Source organism: Halyomorpha halys, unplaced genomic scaffold (assembly GCF_000696795.3).
Source record: "Halyomorpha halys isolate HHAL.00 unplaced genomic scaffold, Hhal_1.1 Scaffold965.1, whole genome shotgun sequence".
NCBI lineage: Eukaryota > Metazoa > Arthropoda > Insecta > Hemiptera > Pentatomidae > Halyomorpha > Halyomorpha halys.
In genome coordinates, this window is record NW_027114872.1 from 91,419 (window position 1) to 113,040 (window position 21,622).

Here is a 21,622-nt window from a genome sequence, read left to right on the forward strand (position 1 = left end):
TTTGATTGCTCGGTGGGGTTTATAAAGGATCAGCAAAGATCTTACTCAGCATTCTTAGTATAAGCACATCTGGTACCTATAGCTATATATATAATAATTTGTTACTATATTGTTAGGGCTCCACACGGTCGTCAAAAATAGCTATAGAATTCTTAAATAGTTATTTCTATCCTTACTCTATACAACTTGGTCAACGCAAAATATATATTTCCGATGAAAATTTTAAATTAATAGGTTTAATTTCTAGGCTTATCATCAACAAAATAAAGGGTATAGTCTCGTACAAAAGACACCCCTAACTATATACAATGTTATTATTAAAAGAAGACCAAAAATAAATAAATAGATAAGAATAATGCTTCTTCATAAAACAGAAAAGTAAAATTGATAACAAAAAATAATGATATTGGTACAAACAAACAATTGCCCTCTAATAGTAAAAAGAAACAAGTTAATTTGAAAAAAGGGACGAGAGAAGAAAATTTAAAAAAATAATAATAATGAATAAATAGAATGAGTAAAATAGAGGTAGTGTGACTACAAATTAATTTTACATTTATTCAAATTTATAACAGAATGTCCTGCAGCAGTCTGGGCTTCAGTCTTCGGGTTGAGGTTGGGTTTCCTAGGTTGAAGGTCACTGCTCCTTTAACTGTCGGCAACTGGGAGTGGAACTTCAAGAACCGTTTTTTGATGTAATCCTCTATTGACTCCATATGTAATTCGCGATGCAATTGGCTATTTCTTATTAACTGCTATTCTTAGGACTTTATTTTAAAAGATTGTAGTTTTTTCCTTTTCGTATACGATGCCGCTTCCCAGACTTCACAGCCGTACATCAGCAGTGGCCTGAGAATTGTTTTAAATATAAGAACAGTTGTTTCTGGTTTTAGTTTGGAATTTCTGTTTAGGATAGCTAACCTTGCATAAGTTTGAGTTAGTTTGATGTTGATATGGTGATTCCAGGTAAGGCGGCGATCTAGGTGAATTCCCAGGGTATCTTACTGTTTCACTGGATGGATTCCATTTCACATTTTTACCATTCAGGATTAGATCCGGTGGTTCTGGTGGGCGTCAGAGAGTAAAAACTTTTGAGTCCCATTTTTCAATGTTCAAGCTAATCATCCATTAGGCTCAATCAAATTTGTCAAATAATAAGGTCATCATACGGTCTGGGAAACAAGCTAACAACTCATCAGATTCAAGATTTGAAAACTTAGAATCTTGTAATTTTTCTCTACCGTTACTTACCGTACAGAACTCAACGAGTCATAATTCTCTGCAAACAAATTATCTTTCAAATGAGTGTATAGAAGATTCCGAGAGATAAAGTCGAATGGCTCGAGAAACTAACAACGATACAAATTACTGTACGATAGTTAATTATCTTTAAAATAATTTATCAAGAGAGACATAATATATGTGAAGTACATCTCTATAAAAGTTTTAATTTTGAAAAAAAAAAATTGGATAGAATTAATTATTTTATAAGTTTTTTTTTAGGCTTTGGTATGCTGATTCCTAAACACTTCATTTCCCCCCTCTAAAAATGCCCGAGCCATGGGCTTATGAAACCTCAAATAAGTTGCAATTTCGAAACAAAATAGAGGAGAACTAGGGAGTTCCGGAGATCATCCTTGGGTGACCTGTGACTTGAGCTAAATCTAAAAAACAAATGGTCCCGCCCGTTCTCAGGTAGAAAAGCTCCAAACTGCACCATACGAAATCTCTAATCAGCTCCATTTCGAAAAATTCTCCGAGTTCAGAGAATTACCCTTGGTTGACGAGAAACTCTGGTGCCAAATTATTGAGAAAAAAAATTGGCCTTCTAGTCTAGCAGAAAGGTCGCGGATGGCGAACGTCGTGCAGAAGACTGCGGATAAGTTGACTTTTTTTAATTATTAGGTGGTAATATTCTACTTATCTTGAAACATAAAACCGCAAATAACGAAGGGGGATACTTTTTTTTTAATTTCCTTTGATGATAACAAAATTTTATTAGAATATAATTTTGCACCATAATAATACCAATGAAACTATATAATACAAAAAAAATTATATGTTCTCTGCGGCGAAAATTGCTTATAAGTTATGTTACATTATAATGTAGAAACTGAAACTGAAACATTTGATCGATTGTTGAAATTCATGCCACTGCAAAATATTTCTACTGACACCCATAAATCACAGTTTCTATTTCTACTTATCACAAACTGAACTATTTTCAGGAAATGAGATAAAAATTATAATACTATCTAAACGGGACTTGCGTCACTGAAATAATGTAAGGCGTGATTATCCAATCAGCTATCCAACGAAAAGCCATTAATGTATTGACATGGAAACTAAAAATACAATCAACAAAATAAAAGTTAACTATTAACACACAAAATCATGAGAGATAGTTGACCGTGGATGACTTATACGAGGAGAAGACGGTTGTGGGGTGCGGTCTAAATATAACACACATGAAATAACTTATTTAATCGTGCCAACGTTTCGGCCAGAATTTCTAGCCTTCGTCAGGGGAAAGAATAGAACAATGGTTACATATTTCATTTGTTACATGTATTTTCTTTCTTTCAATTTTATTTTTTCTTCCCATAATTTTAATTTTTAAATTATTAATAAACTAAAATATTCATATTTCTTTGCATTATTTAAGTTCAAATTCATATTTTATTTCCTTAATTATGTTATTTTACCTACTTATTCAATTACCTACATATACATTGTATTTTCCACTTCTTTCATCACTTTAATTTTATTAATTCTATTCTTTAAAATTATTTACTTTGTCATTCTGTTTATATTTCCTTGTTTTCTCTATTCTTTGGTTGTTATCTTGTTCTGTTCTTAGCCCTGATGAAGGCCAGAAATTCTGTCTGAAGGCTGAAACGTTGGCACGATTAAGTAAGTTATTTCTACTTATGTGTATTATATTATTATTGAACCCCTCCCCCCTCCCCGCTCCTAACCATCTTCTCCTCGTATATTAACAAACATCTTATCACAATGATATTATTTATGTTCAATTTTTAGAACCATTTGAATCCAAAAAAGTAATAAAATAATAAAAATTTTCCAGCGAAAATCAAAGAAAATATTAGAGGTTAAGGGAGAGAACATATACAATGGAACGCTGTATGTGTGTTCACATATTTGTAAATATAAGTATGTATATGTAATTTAAGGGACAATAGTAACCAGGAAATGATTATAACATAAATTGCCTATAAAATAGTCTAAATCTAGATAAATCCGTAACAAAAAGATCGGGTAGAAGAAGATACAATTGATACAATTACTAGCTTTAAGAAAAAAAATAATTATAACTTAAATTATTAATCATGTAAAAAAAACAAAAAACTGAAAGGGATAGCATGCTAGGTAATAGAATTAAATTAAATAAACTAAAAGGCGATGATAAATAAGGGGAGAGCGAAAATTAAAAGGGCATACAAGTTAAGCTCAAAGGAAGCGCCATAGACTTGGAAATGAAGAACTTCTAAAAGAGAAAAATGGACGAGTAAATTGAGGGAAAGTGCTTAAATGAAACCCGAATGCTGAGAAAATTACTTATTAAAGAGAAATGAAGGTAGCCAAAAAGTGAAGTAATTTTATTAACGGCAAAGTTTGGTTGCAAAGAAAGAAGAACTCGAGATTAATCAAAGCGGGTGAAGATTTTTTGAGTGAGGTATTCGAAATAAATAAATTGAAAAATACTTCTCCAAATAAACCAGTATAAATAATATGTTCATAATATGAAGAAAGATATAAGGTCATCTAAAGAATGCCGAATTCCGTTAGATATTGAAGACTATTAATTATTATTATTAACTTAATTATCTATATTAGAACAAAAAAAAAATTACAATATACTACAGTGAAACAAGTTTTCGTAAATTATTTAGAAAAGCTGTTGACTAAATATACACGACTAAGTACGATTATGCGCTTTAAGCTATTGTAAGCACATAAAGGAATAAACATGTCCATTTTCCGTCAATGCCATAATCCCCCTTCATTTCATTTGTTGGCAACGAATCAAATAATAACCACAGCCGTGTCCCTCTCTCTGAATTACTGGACACCTAGCGGAAGAAGGATTATTAAAATTTAATTATGAAATTTTCCAATACTTTCGTTAAAAATAAACAAATAAAAAAATGTTCTTATAAATGAGCTGATTTAAAATTCAAATAATTTTATTAAGTTGTCTATTATACAATTGAATACAATTATACAGCTATTTATTCACTTGGTCGTCTATAGAAGTACCAATAATAATATAGCAAATACCAAATAGCAATAAATACCAAACCATAAATTAATAGGATAAATATGAAGATATCAGTGACAAAAAAAGTGATTAAGCGTTATTTTTTTTTTAAAAAAGGCCTTGAATTATAATAAATTTTATTATTTTAAAAATCACAGATATTAAAGCATAACGAGGACATTAAATATTATGAATAGAAACAAGTGATGATTGAAGAAAAATAGATAGATATGTTGAGAATCAGCAAACTTCCCTTGAAATGTACGCAAAACTAAATGAGGGTGAACTTCATATACTTATTTATAACCCTTGAATTTGGAAAAAAAATAATAATTTATAAATAAAATAAATATTTTTGTCGTAGTGGATTATCTAAATATCATTAGGTTACCTATCTTAAGTGACAACCTACTATAAATGCTTAAGTAACGACCTTAGCAAAGAAGATGGTTGGGGGGTGTGATCAAAATAAAACACAAATAAGTTGAAATAACTTATTTAATTGTGCCAACGTTTCGGTCAGAATTTCAAGCCTTTATCAGGGCTAAGAACAAAACAAGATAACAGGTTCGTTTTATGTTTTAATCTTTTTTTCCCCTATCTTTATTTTAAACCCCTTATTTTCTATTTTTTCTCAATTTTCCTTACCCACGTTATTAGTTATGTTCACCATATATTATTATTGTTGTTTTCAATTTTTCCTATTCATTTCTTTTGTTAAACTTAACTGATATTTTGCTTCTTTATCTAATATTATGGTTACATATATTTTCTTGACCGCACCCACCAACCATCTCCTCGTATGTCATCCACGGTCAACTATCTCTCATGATTATGGACATTAGCAAAGATTTTCTTCTACTTTAAACTAGATCAAAGTTTAGTAAGTCTTAATTTATTTCTTAATATCACCAGTTATTTATTATTTTCAAACAGTCATTAACGAATTATATCACTGTTTTGGTTCTACTTACAGTACAATTTTTCTTCAATATATTTTGTTCCTTTAACTAATTAATTCGTACGGAGCTGTTCTACCTCACAATGATAATAAACTATGAATAAAAAACGAATGTTAAATGATACTTTTTAAAGCGATTTGAAATGAATAAAGTTTATAATAAATGGTAATTAATATTAAAAGATGTGTCATTTAAAAAATTTCCAAAGGATTCACGCGACATGGTTCTATTTTTAAATCGCTCAACGCGAAGAATGGTATGCATTGGAAAAGGACAAAATCATTCTACTGACGATCAACAGATAATATATTTTGAGAAATAAGAAATCATATCTGCCATATTACTTCTATAATCACAATTAACAAAAAAAAACACGATAATATTCATAATAAAAGGAAAAGTTGAGACGATGAAAACCTAAGTGATTTATATTTGGTTTTATGACTGCTCCTCAGATATTAAAAAAAAAAATGGTTAGATATTCAACTCTTTTTATTTTTATTAAGTCATTCCAATATTTCCTGTCTTAAACTCTCATAAATATATTTATCAGGAAAGATAAATCGAGAAAAATACTTAAATTCAGAGGTGTCAAGCCCAATGAAGACACGGGCCGTATTTCATGATAACATTCAAGCAGGCCAAATCACATTTCCTTTGATTTTTATTATTTTTTATAATTATACTATTTATCTTAGATATTATTTGATTTAATGTGAATTAGAGAGATCATTTTAACAAAAAATCTACACCATAACAAGTTTATCATTTAAAAGATACTATAGGGGAAGAAATGGTGATACTCAAACTATTTAATTTTTATATATAGGAAGATGGTCAGGGTTGCGGTCAAAGGAGAAACAAAAATACTTTACAACTATTTATTTTCCGACGTTTCGGCCCACTTTGTAGGGCTTCATCAGGGCTGTTCAAAGCAAACGGGTGAACAGAAATTCTAATTTTTATTTCTATAAATTAGGATTTATAAACATTACAATCTACCACGCTAGGGACAAAATGAAAATGCCATCATTGTGAACATTCATATTTCATATATAAGAAATATACTCATACAAAAATAATAAATAAAATAAAATAACGATGTGCCTACCTATAAACATGAAAAAGAAATATATAAAAATATAATAATAATAATGAAAAGGGAAAAAACACAGTCAAAACAATAGCAAAATCACATTTACTTTTATCGGCCTGAGGTTGCCCAAACCGTTTTTCTCTTCAAAAAATTTTTTTTAGCAAAAATAGATTTATAGAAAAAAAAATCTACAAAACTCAGTGTAGTACGAACACAACATGAACCCTACGTCAAACAAGTAGATGAGAGGTGAGCCTAATTACAAGGTATTTCGCTATCCCATACGGCGGATATACAAGGCACCGTTCTTAATCGATTTGCGGGGGTGTATCGGATTTTCCTTCCGCCCCTGTCAGGGTTCTCTCAACATGCAACTAACCATCCGGCCCTGATATCGTGGATAAATTTTGAGAAAAACATGAGCGTTCAACAAGAAAAATCTTTATCAGCATGGAAGTGAATAGAAAATGAAATAAAACTGACTTAAAAATGCCACCAGTACTTAAAACTTCAACAAAAATTAAAATATCCGCATAAAAATTGCGGAAAGGATAAAAATGGAAGAGTTGTTATATAACATATTTTGGTAATACCCTTATCCATATTTTCTAGGTCAATTTTAAAAATTCTCGGCTAATGAAATATAATATCATATGATAGATATCGTCGGTAAAAAGCCAAAGCAGCGTATCTAAAAATATCTGAGAACACTGTTTTTGAATCATGGCGGCTAATATAAAGAAGCAGCTAATATCAAATTTCGATACAATTCAATTGATCATTCTATATTTTTACTTAGACATATCACATATTCATTTAGAATATATTGGAGGCAGACGTGCAAGAAGCATTCAGGTGGTCGTGCTGAAGCTGGAAGAGGGAGCTGGTTTAGAAGAGGTAAACTTGGTCCAAGCACTATAGAGGGCACTCTCACACTTCGCCGTGGTAGAAAGGGATTCAATTATGATGTTGATGGCATATTAAGTTAGGTATTTTGGGCGTTGCGAAGGCAACAGAAACCATGTTGAAATGTAACGAAACGAAATATAGCAAAATTTACAGATACACCACTTTTTAGTACCGACGATATACATATATGCATTTTCAGGCATATATATGCCATAAGGTTTTCCGAATTCTGTAGATACTATTTTTCTAGATGAAAATGTAATATAATACTGAAAATATACGATAAATACGAAATAAAACATAATTTGATGACAAAAATGCCGACATGATTTAGTAAAATTTACTAAGCCACATTTTATTCCAACTAATTTTTTTTTTATTTGTAACCAACACAACCAATAAAAAAAAAAAAAAACTATTAAACAAAATAATCGTGAAAAAAGAAGGTGGGACAAAATGAGGAAGAAACTTTAATTCCTTACCGAAATGAGTAAAAATGTACAAATCAGAATCAATTTGATTATATTTTGTTTATCACCTATTGAACAATAATATACAAAGCAATATAAAATTAAAAATTACAAAAATAAAAAGGTACGTTTTTTCCGTTTTGCTGACTATTTCACTCTAGGGCATGAGAGGAAAACAGAATTATAAATAATTAAATTTTTTTTTAATGATTGAACTTGAAAAAAAAATATCGTTAACAGTCAAGAAAAAAAATGTCAACACAAATATAAACATATATATATATTATTCAGTAATAAAACAGTTCAGACAGAAAACAAAGTTCACGGCTACAGAAAAACAATTGTCTGCTCAGCCGGATTCGAACTCGAGTCCTTGGATTTAGTAGCCACGCGAGATTAGTAAAAAAGAATAAAGAATATAACTTAAATTAGATAATTCCTTATGGACTAGAGTACAAATATAAAGTACCGCCTTTTGTCGTCCAGATTCTAGAATTTAGAAAAACTGAAACCCCTTCTCGGATTCCTTTCTTTATTGTTGAACAAATCGGAAGAAGATAGTTGACTGTATGAAGTATTTTCTACCATAACTGGTTAAAACAAGAATCCTAGCAAAAGGAACATCCTGAGATATTTCAACATTAACCAACTGAGGTGTCAATAGAAAGTGATAAACAATTAAGTAGCAATAATTTCTAACATAACAAAAGGAACCCATAAAAACAAATTACGAAGCAAGGATAAAGCTATTATTATCTGTAATAAATTTAATAGCTCATATATAACCATACAATACAAAGATAATGTCATAAAGGAATAGTCTTTCATATCCTATAGGAGTTCCTTTAACCTTAAATTAACTATGAAAAGGTTATAGTGAAGCTTTATGTTCACTAGTTTTAGCTTTAATATCTATATCTATATCAGAAAAAAACTAGGATGGTAATCTTAACTTAAATACATAAAGGAAGGAGTAAGAGCTGAACTAATATTTATCTAAATTTCTTTATTTTATAAATTTATTTCCCTGAACTATAAATCTTGATTAATTTTATTTTCATTATTTATTTTTATCACAAATATTTAATCATCAGCTATATTGACACCCTCATCCTACATCTTTTTAATTTATTTGGTAAAAATTTAATTTACATAATTTTATAACCAGATTTCTTATTTTCTTATTCTAAGATTCATCAACCCGCCGAGGAATATTAAATTTAGGTTTTAGTATATTTTACATTTACAGCCTATAAACCCTTTGCTAACAATTTTTTCTTTCATCATTCTAAAATTATGATTCTCTGAAATCCCAACATGATTAAAGTCAACGAAGACTAAGATGTAAAAAAAATGTTATATAAATAAACATTTCAAGTAAAAAAAAAAAAGCTTGAACCTAAAATCTGTCGCTTCAGAGTTTTTAAAGCTGCTTAAAATCTAAGCTAAATCCACGATTTGTCGCGACCTCGTATACACAGAATGAAAATTAAAAAAAAAACCACCCGAGGCACCGTGAAAAATTGCCAAGCATAATTGAGAGCATTCAGGTGGCCCAGAAAGGTCAAATTTATTACCTCATAGCTTCAGGAAAATATTTATTAATTTCTTTCACTAATTTAACGTTGATAAAACAGATAAATAGAGCATTTATTTTTTCTATTCAGCAATACATATAATTCAGAAAACAGGGAATAGAAAAAGTCTTTTTGAGCTATGATACGTATTTAAGTAAAGAATAAAAAAAGTTAGTGAAAGTCGTCAGGTTTTATTAATTCGAGAATCTTGACCACAGTACGTGCTTTATATTTGTACTTTTTACATAAGAAACTTTCTAATTTAGGTTACTAATTTATTATTAATTTAAGATACTAATCTAATGTAATAGATGCTGGTACTATATGAACATATAAATGCGGAACAAAAATAATTATTTAAATTGATCAAAAAATTTTAGCATATCTCAGGGCTCAAACGTTTTCATTGACTTACGATATTCCATGACAGATCTCAAATTTAGGACTATGGTAAAATAAATTTGATAAAACTATGACTTAATTAAACATGTTTTATTGTTTTTTCATGGTACCTTATCTTTTAGGCAATACCGTTTTTAATGTAGCAACAGCATTCCAAGCGAATGGTTTGGATTTTCTAATTAATTTAATCATAATTTCCACACGGCAAGCTTCAGTGAGGTAATCACTTACTGGCAGCACGCAGGGTCATCAAAGGTACAAAGTAAAATTCGAGAAACGCTCGATATTTTTCCTAACTCGAAATCAATAGAAAATTCATGAGGATAGGATAGTAAATATATATATATATATAAATACATTTTAAAAATGAAGGATTAAATCACAGTCAAGCCAAAACAGAATTTATTTTTATCATTAAATTCTTAACTAATAAAAGGATGAATACACTTTAAAAGATTTGCAATAAAACAAAATTGTTAAATAACCATAAACAAAAAACAGTTTGTAAAGTTATTTGTAAACTACGTTATCGGGGTGCGAAAAATGGTTAGTTATATCCAAACGTGTGAATGGCGGTCAGGATGATGTGTTTTATGTCCAGAAGTAGATAAGAATGATTTGTGACGCTTACTAACTGCCTAGGCATCCATCGAACAAATAAATGTGTTTAAATTGCTTTTATCTAATACTAGTGCGAAGTCCCGAGAGAAGGTTTTCGATCACTCTTTCTTTCTCCCTCTTAATATGATATTTATTTATTAAAAGTTTTCTTCATTATTTATTTACGCCTTCAAATTTTTAAAATAATTGTTAATAGTTGTGTAAAAAATTGCTAGTATTAGTGATGCTTAAATCATGAATATTTTATTGATATAACTTTGAAACAGACAGGTGGCGGGAACTCGATACAATATCCCCAATAACTATTATAGAAACACACAAACGGTTTTTATAACAAAAAAATGCTTAAAAGATATGTTGAAGAAAATATTAAATACAAATATTCAATAAAAAATATTGAGTAGTGGTGGAAGAGTGGATTAAGTCAGCATCTGAGCATTCTGAAGCACCTGTAAAATAACTCTAGTTGGGAGTATGTAAGAGGGGGAATGTTGTTAGTTAAAGAATTTAATTAAAAAATGTTAACAACTCTTTGCTTACGGAAAACACGGTGTTGCACAGAAAAAAAAATTTTGAATCTGGCCTGGAAAGGTTAATTTTTATTTTGTGACGGAACCAGCAATTCTAGAGTCAAGTGCGGTGGGAATAACTCATACAAGTTGGAGAAAGGCCGGAATGTTATTGGTTAATGATAGACATTAAAGATCTTTACAATTCTAAAAAATAAAGGTCTGATGAACGGCTGAACACGGGTTAAAGTAGTAAGTCTGTCTGCAATCTGGAGTTCAAGTCCGGCCTGGAAGGAATAACTTTTATTTTGTAATGAAACCACAAAATGAACATCACATTTCAGCTAAGACAGTTTACCAACCAGTATAATAACCTGTCTTTTACGGACTATATACGGGCTCGAAACGCCAATAACCTAAGAAAGTTGCTAGTTCTCAACCAGTTAATATCGAGGTCAACTCCCGCAATTGTAGCTATTTCAAATAACAAACATTTACGGATACTATAACCTTTTAGAAAAGATAAAACTCTCTTTATTTCTACAAGGGAATATTTTACAAATAAATGAATCCTAAATAGATTCTTATGATAAAAAAAAAATCATAATAAATAGGTCTATGAACTCTATAAGCTTCTCATCTAAGATTCTCACAATTGAAATTAATCTAACTGAAAGAACAATTAGCGAAATAAACCACACATTCATAGTGATTAAGGAAAACAACAAAAGCCTTGCTGAATTAACTTTAGTTAGTAATCTAATTAAGAAAACTGAATATTTATAAACAGGAAACAATTAGGTAAGATTAACAGACGATTACCTGAAGGCGTGGAAGCAGGTAGTTTGCAGAGGAGATATTCGAACTTGGTGGCTACAGATTCGAGCCTAGACACCAGACTCTCGAGTTCGGCACAATGTCCACCCAGAAAGTTTTCCTCCGATGGTCCTAAAACATAAAAAATACTTTATACTATATCATAAATTTTAATAAGAATTAAAATTTAATTGGAATTCGAGTGTTGTCTATATACAGTGAAACTTGTATGTAACAGACACACCAGGTAATACTTTTTCCGTTATAGAAAGGTATCCGTTAAGAAGGGGTAAATATAAACAGAAACACAAAAATGAAATAATAGAACTATATGACCATCGTCAATATTAGCTATAATACCTCGTAAGTCCAGAAAAAATCATACGATAATCTTTATTGGAATTTACAACTGTACATAAATATACATTTAGTAAATTTGACTATGTTACTATGGAGTGATACAGACGTGTAGCGAAACTACCAATTGGTAGCACTCTAATGAAGTTTTTACATTGGCAGGTCTCGTGGCCATCTTCTTCTCAGGCGCCTCGGAGGATTGTCAGGAATAGAAGAGAAAGCAAGGTTAGATACTAGTGGGTTTGGGAGATTATAATGGAAGGAATGATATCTGGTTCGAGGTAGATCGGTTACATAAGGAACATTAAGGTCTTTATGTATGATTTTATTTGTGACATTGGAGCATTGAGGAGGATTTTTGATTGTAAGGATTGGATACGAGAGGAATTCGAAGGTTTAGTGGAGCCCCAAAGCTAAACTCCGTATGTCCAGATTAGCCTTATTAAAGTCATGTAGATCAGTCTTTTGTAATAAATTGGAAGTTTAGACCGTTTGTCCAATAAGTGCTGTAATAGTCAAAATTGACGTTTCTTGTCTTTTCAGTCTTGTGTGAGAATTCCAGGTTAGTCGTTGGTCCAGATGTAGTCCAAGGTAGATCTGTAGGGGATCTGAGACTGTAGGGCAGTCCGTAGGTTTACGGATAAAGGTGATTTGATGGGATTTATTTTAATCCTCTGATTACGACACCATTCTTCGAGGCTTGTGATGTGGGATTGGAGAGTTTGGGATGCAATTAAAAGGTTATTATAAACTACGAGCACACATAAGTCATCGGCATAAGTGGTGAGGATAGTGTTAGGATTGGTTGGGATGTTAGCTGTATAGACGGTGTAGAAGTTGGGACCGAGGATACAACCTTGAGGAACACCAGCGGACTGAGAATAGAGATGAATAGGAACCATTGTCGTTTACTTGGAATAAATTTAAAAAAAAATTAGTTCTAGTGACTTCCTCGTTCCAACCATCGTTCTCTGATATATATACATATATATATATATATTTCTAACTTCTAGAACTTTTTCACAATGTTTCTACAATCCAACAATTTTATTTTTAATTGATATAAAGATTTTTTGACACGTATTTTGTTTTCAGTACAAACTTTTAACCTAAAATTAAAACTAAACTATAGTTATTTATTATGTCAACATTCGTAGAATATAAAGTTAGATGAAACGTATTAAAATCTTATAAAGTAGGCTAAATATTTGTTTTCCACCAAAGCCAACATAAAAGTATACAAATATTCAACAATGAAAAGATTTTTCAATTTATATATAAAAAAATAATGCTTCCTCATTAATTTGTGAAAAATAAATGCACCATAAATTCAGTTCCGAAATTGTGAATTTTTACATTCATATTTTATGATTTTTTTTTTTTATATAGAGGAGTGAAATGTCCTAATGGGAAATGAAATTGGTTTCCGCGTTTAGAGCGAAGGGGGTTCCGCAATATCGATGTTCAGATGGATTAAATTTAACCTTGTTGGCTGAAACCATAGTACAATTGTCCGTAAAGAAGGGGTTCCGATAAACAGTAGTGTCCGTTAAGAGAAGTTTTGTTATTAAAAGATAAAAAAATAATAAAATAATAAATTTTGTAGAAAAAAAAATCCAGTACAATTTACAATTATCTTAGCTTTTATATTAATCATTATTAATATAAATTAATAATTTCCTATGTATGGGTATCGACAATATTTAGCAAAATCAATTATAAACATAAAGAAATGCAAACAAATAATTAACTTGAAATAGGGACGGAAACAGTTCTGTGGTGACCCCACCTGCAAGCCTTTGTATTCAGCATCATTTGGACAGATGTGCGGCATCATTAAAACGCGATTTGCAGAAAAACCAATAGTTTTCACAGACTCAAAAACAAAACTCTCTTTAAATTCGTAAATATCTAACGCTGACTCAAAAGTCACATTATCGTGGTTCAGGGTCAAATTAACCATTCCAAAAACCATTTCTGCACTAAAAAAAAAAATTGCCGGGTTTAAAAATATTAATTAAAAGTTACTCTTAGTTGAAATAAATTATTACTCGTATTCGTTAAAAATTATTACATCTTGATTATTATAATGCCTAATTTGATATAATAGCTGCCAGTTATACTGTCAAATTAGGAGAAAAAAAAGAACATACCCAAACATTCAAAAATAAATATGCAAAAATAATTTCAGGAACTAAAAAAAAGTTAAACAACCACTTTGGAAGCATATTTCATATACTTCAAGTTAGGTTAGAATATTTTTTTCATTAAACAACATAGTATTCGAGATATAAACAAAAAACTGATGAAGCATAAGTTTTTTTAACCCTTCCACCATTCCTTTCTCCTTCACACCCAAAATAACGCAAAATTCCGTGGAATCTTCAAGAACACGATATTCTAATGGTACTACACAAAACAAAAGCGCTTCTATTAAAAATTAATTTCAGTAATGAATGAACCTTCTCTAAAGCGATTTCAAAACAGTTGCAAGAAATTCTAGAATTGATCAGATTCTCTCAATGGATAAATGATGGAATTAACATTCCATTCGCTCTAAATGGAAATAGAAGCTTTTGAAATTCAATTGTCAGACTTGGCTGGAAATGAAAATGTATGTCTTGCTTCTGCAGTTAATAATCTTGAAAGAGGAAAAAGCCCTTTGCTTTCAAATATGATGCTAATAGCAATCAAAAATTATGAAAAGACAAACGGAAAGCCAAGAGGAGTTTACTCATATTCAAAGGAGTTAAAAGACGTTAGCACATTATTCTCCTTGATTGAAGTACTTAATACTTACATGCGAATTATATATGAATAGATTAAGTACACAAATGTATAAATTGATTTGTTATTTATTTAATGAATTATAATAAAAATAATATTTATCAAAATATACGTATGGTATTAATAATTTTTCCATGAACTTTCAATGAAGTAAGTATTCTCTTAAGCTTTTTAAGTTTGCCGACCCTGTTCTAGTACAATGAGCCATATATGGAATGAATTTCCACAGCCTCAATATGCCAAGAACACTTCTACAACCTGTTGGATACTCGTCTCTTCCTGTCAGCTACTTAGAGCAACACAATGAGTAACAAATCTATCAATAAATTGAAATTGATCAAAAAATTAACAAGCATTCATAAAATCACACACCCGATGCGTTTGGACACAGAAACGTAATTTATATAAACCAAAATAATTCAATTATCAATTCCAAACAAATGTTCACCTGTCCAATAGGAAGTAACCTATTTTGAACATATGACCAATCCATAACACCGAAATAACCAATCAGATACCTCCAGCACCAACTAATAAAGAGATAACAAAGATAAAAGGAGTTACGTAAACGTCCAGCGGTAATAGATAACTCACAGAAATAGGTTTGGCCAACTACCAGCTCTATTTTCCAACCCAAACCTGTGTCCAGAGGATCTGTTTAACGATTGGGCAAGCTTAGATCTGAATCAAGTAAATACTACAAAAAGTAAACAGAACCATCTAAAATAATGAATAAATTAGTAAAAGAACAAGATAGTTTGAATATCTGAACTAATATAATTTTCACATAGGTATAAATGCGTATTAAGATTTTTTTTAGTATTTAATAAATACTATAATTAATTTTTACAGATGTAAAGTTTCTTAATAACTATTGTCATAATTTTATTTTATTCATTATTTTGTTCTGTATATATAGGTTGAATGTACATGTAGTACTCAAATACCAATAGACCTGGATTGTGCCAGCATATACGAAATTACTTAATAAATAAAGTTCGAAGTTTTTTTAAGCCCGATAGAACTTGAAATTGTAAAAAATAACACAAAAAATTAAATTGTAATCAAAATTTTTTTTTTATTCGAAAGATCAATACGTGACATTAACATTTGAAAATGATTTCGGGCATATGGGCACCGCGGCTGTTCTTGACGAAGCGCATTCTGGACGTCCAATTTTGGGCCACTTTTTCGAGCACTGCTGGCCGTATGTCACGAATAACACGAACAATGCTGGCCTCCAAGGCGTCAATTGTTGCTGGTTTATCAGCATAAACCAGTGACTTCACGTAGCCCCACAGGAAATAATCGAGAGGTGTCAAATCGCACGACCATATGCGGCAATTTTGCTTATTAACAAACCCGTTAAGCCAAAAATGCGCCTCATCGCTGAACACAATTTTACAGAATGCGCTTCGTCAAGAACAGCCGCGGTGCCCATATGCCCGAAATCATTTTCAAATGTTAATGTCACGTATTGATCTTTCGAATAAAAAAAAAATTTTGATTACAATTTAATTTTTTGTGTTATTTTTTACAATTTCAAGTTCTATCGGGCTTAAAAAAACACCCTATATATATATATCGACCAGAATTGTGTGTCACAAATAATTGAAAGAGATAAAAATATATATAATTTGGGTATGCTGTAATAAAAGTTATCTTATCGGAAGAAGAAGTATGCAACAGAATATTAGCACAACGATCACTTTTCACCAGTTTTTATAATACTTCAGCAAATTTCAGGTTCAAGCAGAACGAAAAATTCACCACAAATATATATTTGAAATATTCAACCTAATAAAGATATTTATAGTAATTATGCATTCTAATAATGATAATAATAAATAAAAGACTAATATTCTGTAGTTTTTATATTCTTATAAAAATAAAAAATATTATTACCACCACCACAATTTTAAACTTGGAACAGCACACAGGTCAAGCGATATTTTAGCACTAATACATCAACTTTAAACACTTTTAATAAAAAATTAGTAAAATTTAAAAAATGCTAGAACTAACTTCAGACGACACAGTTCCACACCGCACAGGTGTTCGGCACTGACTGAGCTGTACTGACCTTGTATAGAGTGAGTCAGTCGAGTCACTGCCCATTGAGTGTAGTCATTAAAATAGCACTCTAAATCAGGATTCGTGGCAACTAATTGGTCACTACTTATTATTTATCACTACATTGAAATATACTCGATATAATAAATATACTGAAGATTATTTTTAACATAATAAAAGAATAAGTTATCTTGGCAACCAATTAATTGGGAACAATATTTCTCAGGATAATTTTATCGTTCTCATCAGTCATTTTTTCTAATCCATATTCCGCTTTACTTAGGCGATATGTCGTTAAGTAGACAGAAAATATTTTATTTTGTATCGTTATTAATATTCGGAGGTCCATCTCAATTCCCTAATTTACTGAACTATTTTCTAGGAACCTTAAAAGTGAGTATCACAGTGCTAGTATACACGCTGATCGTAAAACTGATCTCGCAAACAGATTACATTGGGGTATTAATGATAAGAACTAATAATTAAATAGAACAAACAACTTTCAACAAAGCAAAAATAAAATATACAAGTTTGTAAAGTGCACACTTATACACATTTAGTACGTATACTTAATATGTGTCGCAATGTGAGACTTGCAAAATTTATCATGAGTATAAAATTATATTTCACTTATATCTAAGTAAAATAGTTAGGCAAAAAAAAATTAAAGACGTAATTTTTCTAAGGTCAAATCACTCAAAACTAAAATGTTAAATTTGTAGAAATTTTTTAGTTTCTTAGTTCTCTTCAAAAAGTGCTCAAAATTAGTTATGGGTCCCGCTCCTAAACACTTAAATTATTCACATAGACTTTTCCCACTTCACAAAATAAGCTTTATTATACACTCCGTACATATATAAACAAAAGCAGAACTTCTATATTTCAACTATAATATAATTGTATATTCATAACGGGTAAAATACTCAACTTTAAAATTTCAATTAAAAACAATAATTAGACACAGAAAAAACGAACTTTTACAGAAATTTACTATTAAAAAAATTTAATAAATTAGAAAAAAAGGTGTTGTAAGCAACTTACGTTAAAGAGACTTATATTGATGGGACTCTATAATGTAGCTGGCTAATTACCAGACCTTGTTTAAGTAGAGTTGACATTAATAAATAGCCTTCACCAGACAAATTAAGTAAATATTTAAAAACAACAAGATAAAGAATAAACTAAAAAAAAAATGACGAAGAAGGACCAATAGATTATCACAATAGAATAAATAATAATAAAATTAGCTATTGCTTAGACAACTGAAAGTGAGAAATCTTCAATTTTTTAAAAATAAATAATAACAATGTGCACTTTAGATTTTCATTTTATATTACCTCAAAGCTTCATTAACTCCGCCTCGTTAAACCCACCAGCTGAACGTCAGGCTCCCGATAAACTTCAAAACGTTATTATAAGTTAAATAGATAACATTTATATATAAACCAGAAGGAGGGAGATAAATTTATCATCATTACCAAGGAAGGCTATCAACACTCACAAGTACTTGCATATATCACCTCTCATGATTAAGGTTTATGACTAACACACAATCAGCCATTTTTGTTTTACAGGTAACATGATTTTAATTTCACTTTAAAATATTCGTTTAATACAGCAAAGAAGAATTACTGTTAATAATTTAAAATTATTTTAGATCAACAATGAAATTTCACTTTATTTTTTTTTTATCTGAGGTGTCGTAGTTGTACTCCAATGTAAACCAACTAATACATAAGGGTTGAACACGCTAACCGATCAGGACTTTTTCAGAATTTATAAATAAACTTCATCAGAGCTAGACTGGATAAATGAGTAATTAAATTAAACAAATCAGGTTCGTGATTAAAGATGGGTAAAACTGCTCAAGAACTTATGTTTTTCTTCGTTCAGATACAATTTTTATTTAATATTATTTTTAAAATATTTTTATTTTATAAATCATATTTATACTATAATTTTTATTATATGTTGATATAATGTTTCTTTTCATCCTGATCCACTGGTATAATTACTAATTAATTTGATATTAATGGTAAGTATATTTCAATTAAAAACAAAGAACATAAATATTATAAGGATTCGATAAACACATAACATTTAGATAAACTTCTCACTCTCACTTGTACATTTAATATCAGTTCGAGTTAGAAAAATATGGTAAGATTTAATTCAATGAATGCATCTTTGTTCCAACAACCAGGTTTATCCTCTAAAATGATGTTAATTTTATATGTGAATTCACTTTTTTTTTCAAATATACTTATGGATAATATTTGTTTAGTACTAGTCTGCAAATTCCTACCTGTCAGTCTTACTTTTTAGTTAAAAATACAGCAAGAAATAATTTTAAACAATACATTTTTTTTTAAGGATTTGGACATTTAATATAAAATGATACACATTTTGGGATTTTACTGCAAGATTATGCGTTTTTTTTATTTTTTACAGCGTGAATATTAGGTCTCTAGTCATAAAGTATTCAGACTATCAATCGTGTTAAGTATCAACATTCATTTATTTATTTGTTTTTATTCATACATTTGATAATACTTGGGTTTTTTTTTCTGTTAACCTGTATTTAGCATTGAATAAAAAGAAAAAACATAAATATTATAAGGGTAAGATAAACGTATAACATTTACGGTCAAAATATTTTTTTTTTCACACCAATAGTTATATACCATTTAAGGCTTGCTTTGTAAGACATCAAATTAGAATTTTTTTTTTTAAACGCAAAGAGTATTTAATCACATACCTATATAGCAAAAGCTTGTAGTAACACAACCACTGTCTTAATTCAGAAATATAAATCAGAAAAACTGAGCATGAAAGTTTCCTGACAAGAGTATAAAAAAAAAACGAAACCTTTTTTCTGTTCATAAAAAAATACTAACCACTAAAAATGGACATTTGAAATTTCTGTTAATGTCTATTAACTGACAAAAATTATACAAGGTTTGATATCTATCCAATGTAGAAAGCCAGAGCTACTCACGTCACAGTTAAACAGTTATTTTATTTTATTTATTTACCATTCTTCCTGCTATTAAATTTATAAGTTCTTTCATGAATATTAATGGACATATTCACGTATTATACAACCAAAAAATTATATATACTTCGCAATAATGGAGTCTCTAAGAACTACTAGATAGACATTAGAATACATAAGAACTGCTAGATAGACATGGGGTCAGACACCGCGAAGGTAGTTCGAGCCTTATATGGATGTCTTTCTCTACGAGAGAGAGGTCTGACCTGGATGGCGTCTGAGTCATGCTTATCGTCCTGCCAGTTCAAATATTCTTTGAAGGAAGCTCTTACAATTAATATAGAGGTGGGAAAAAGCCCAAGGTATTTCTCATGATTTTAATCAACAAAAGAAGAGAAGATTCCATTGGGAAAAATATTTCCTCAAAAATAGGTAAAAAGAATTTTTTTCCTTTATTGTATAATATTACATTATGTTGTATATTTCTAAACAATAGTAATAAAAATCAGAGAGCAAGTTCACACCATATTTACAGAGACATAAGTTAAATAATAAGAAAAAAATAAATAGAGGGGGAACAAAAAAAACAACCTGAATAAAATTAAACTTAAGAGTAAAATAACACATTAAAACATTCATCAGATGTACACTCGTGATAGTCAACTCCTAATCGAGCTTCTCCCCTTACATAAGACGGAAAAAGCCGGACACTAGAAGATCCCAGCGCTTCTCTCTTAACCGAGTCATTGGTCCTATAAGGAAGTAGAGACTGAGCAAGGGCGCTAGCCACAGACGTTTATAGTACAAGAGGCGGGAAGAAAAAAAGGCAGTTATCTCACCCCAATTTTTGATTACTTTAATGAAAACTAGGTATAATTACTAGTCAAAATTGATGAGTTTGCCAAGTATAGGTAGGGGGAATAAAAAATGGCGGCTGTTTCAAAACCTTAATTTTTCATTCGGAGCTCTATACCTTAAAAACTACTAACAACACTAGAAAATCTAAGAGAACATTATTTAAAGAAGAGTAAATTTGCTGAAATATTAGCCCTGAAAGAGCTATTTAAGTTCAATAGTTCTCGAGATATAGCTTTTTAAAAAGCAAAATTTCTTTAAAATCTTCTGAAAGATTAGTAGTTAGTTAATTTATTTTGAGAAATCTATATCTCAGGAACAATGTGACGTACAGATATCTATTAGCACTCACATTAAAGCTAGTTTAATGTACTATAAAGAACTTTATGACCTTTACCTTCGTAGGAATAGTAGTCTTCATATTTGCTAAAATAAATTGATTTATAGTTGTTCGAACAATAAGTTTGATTTATGAAAAACTTCATTTCAGAAACCATTGGACGTCGAGATGTCTGCCAGCGCTCAAAATAGTTAATATGTTTATCTTTGTTTGAGTAGTAATTTTTATATTTGACAAAATAAACTTATAAAATATATCATTAGACCAATCAGACGCACATATGTCTGTCAACACTCAAAATAAAGAAAATTTAACTTTCTATACAGTAGTTTATGACACTTATCCTCGTAGGGGTAGTAGTTTTTATTCACACATGAATACAAATATGGCAAATGAAAATTTGTCCGAACAACTAGAAATCAATTTATTTTAGTAAATTTCAAGTAAACTATTACTCCTTCGAAGAGTAATAGTTTAAAAGAGTAATTGGCATTGTTGATAACGAGCTCGCAGACAAAGCTGCCAGAGAGGCACTCACGCTCCCTGGCCGAGGCACCGCCGTTCTTACCCC

The 21,622-nt window shown here is 30.1% G+C and overlaps 1 protein-coding gene across 5 annotated transcripts in view; it reads right to left on the minus strand.

The window, feature by feature from the left end:
• The window catches only part of capt (adenylyl cyclase-associated protein 1), a 107,102-nt gene that overhangs the window by 19,974 nt on the left and 65,506 nt on the right, over positions 1–21,622 (minus strand). For 3 of the 5 annotated variants that reach the window (XM_014431347.3, XM_014431346.2, XM_067051984.1), the window contains one exon: positions 11,651–11,776. Coding sequence is in view for 2 of the 5 variants with exons in the window: in XM_014431346.2 (XP_014286832.2) it covers positions 11,651–11,776 (126 nt within the window). In the remaining 3 variants the exon portion in view is untranslated. Of the gene's footprint in view, positions 1–11,650; positions 11,777–16,693; positions 16,835–18,198; positions 18,286–21,622 lie in introns of those variants that run through there. The other 2 variants (XM_014431349.2, XM_014431348.2) reach the window with 2 other exon arrangements.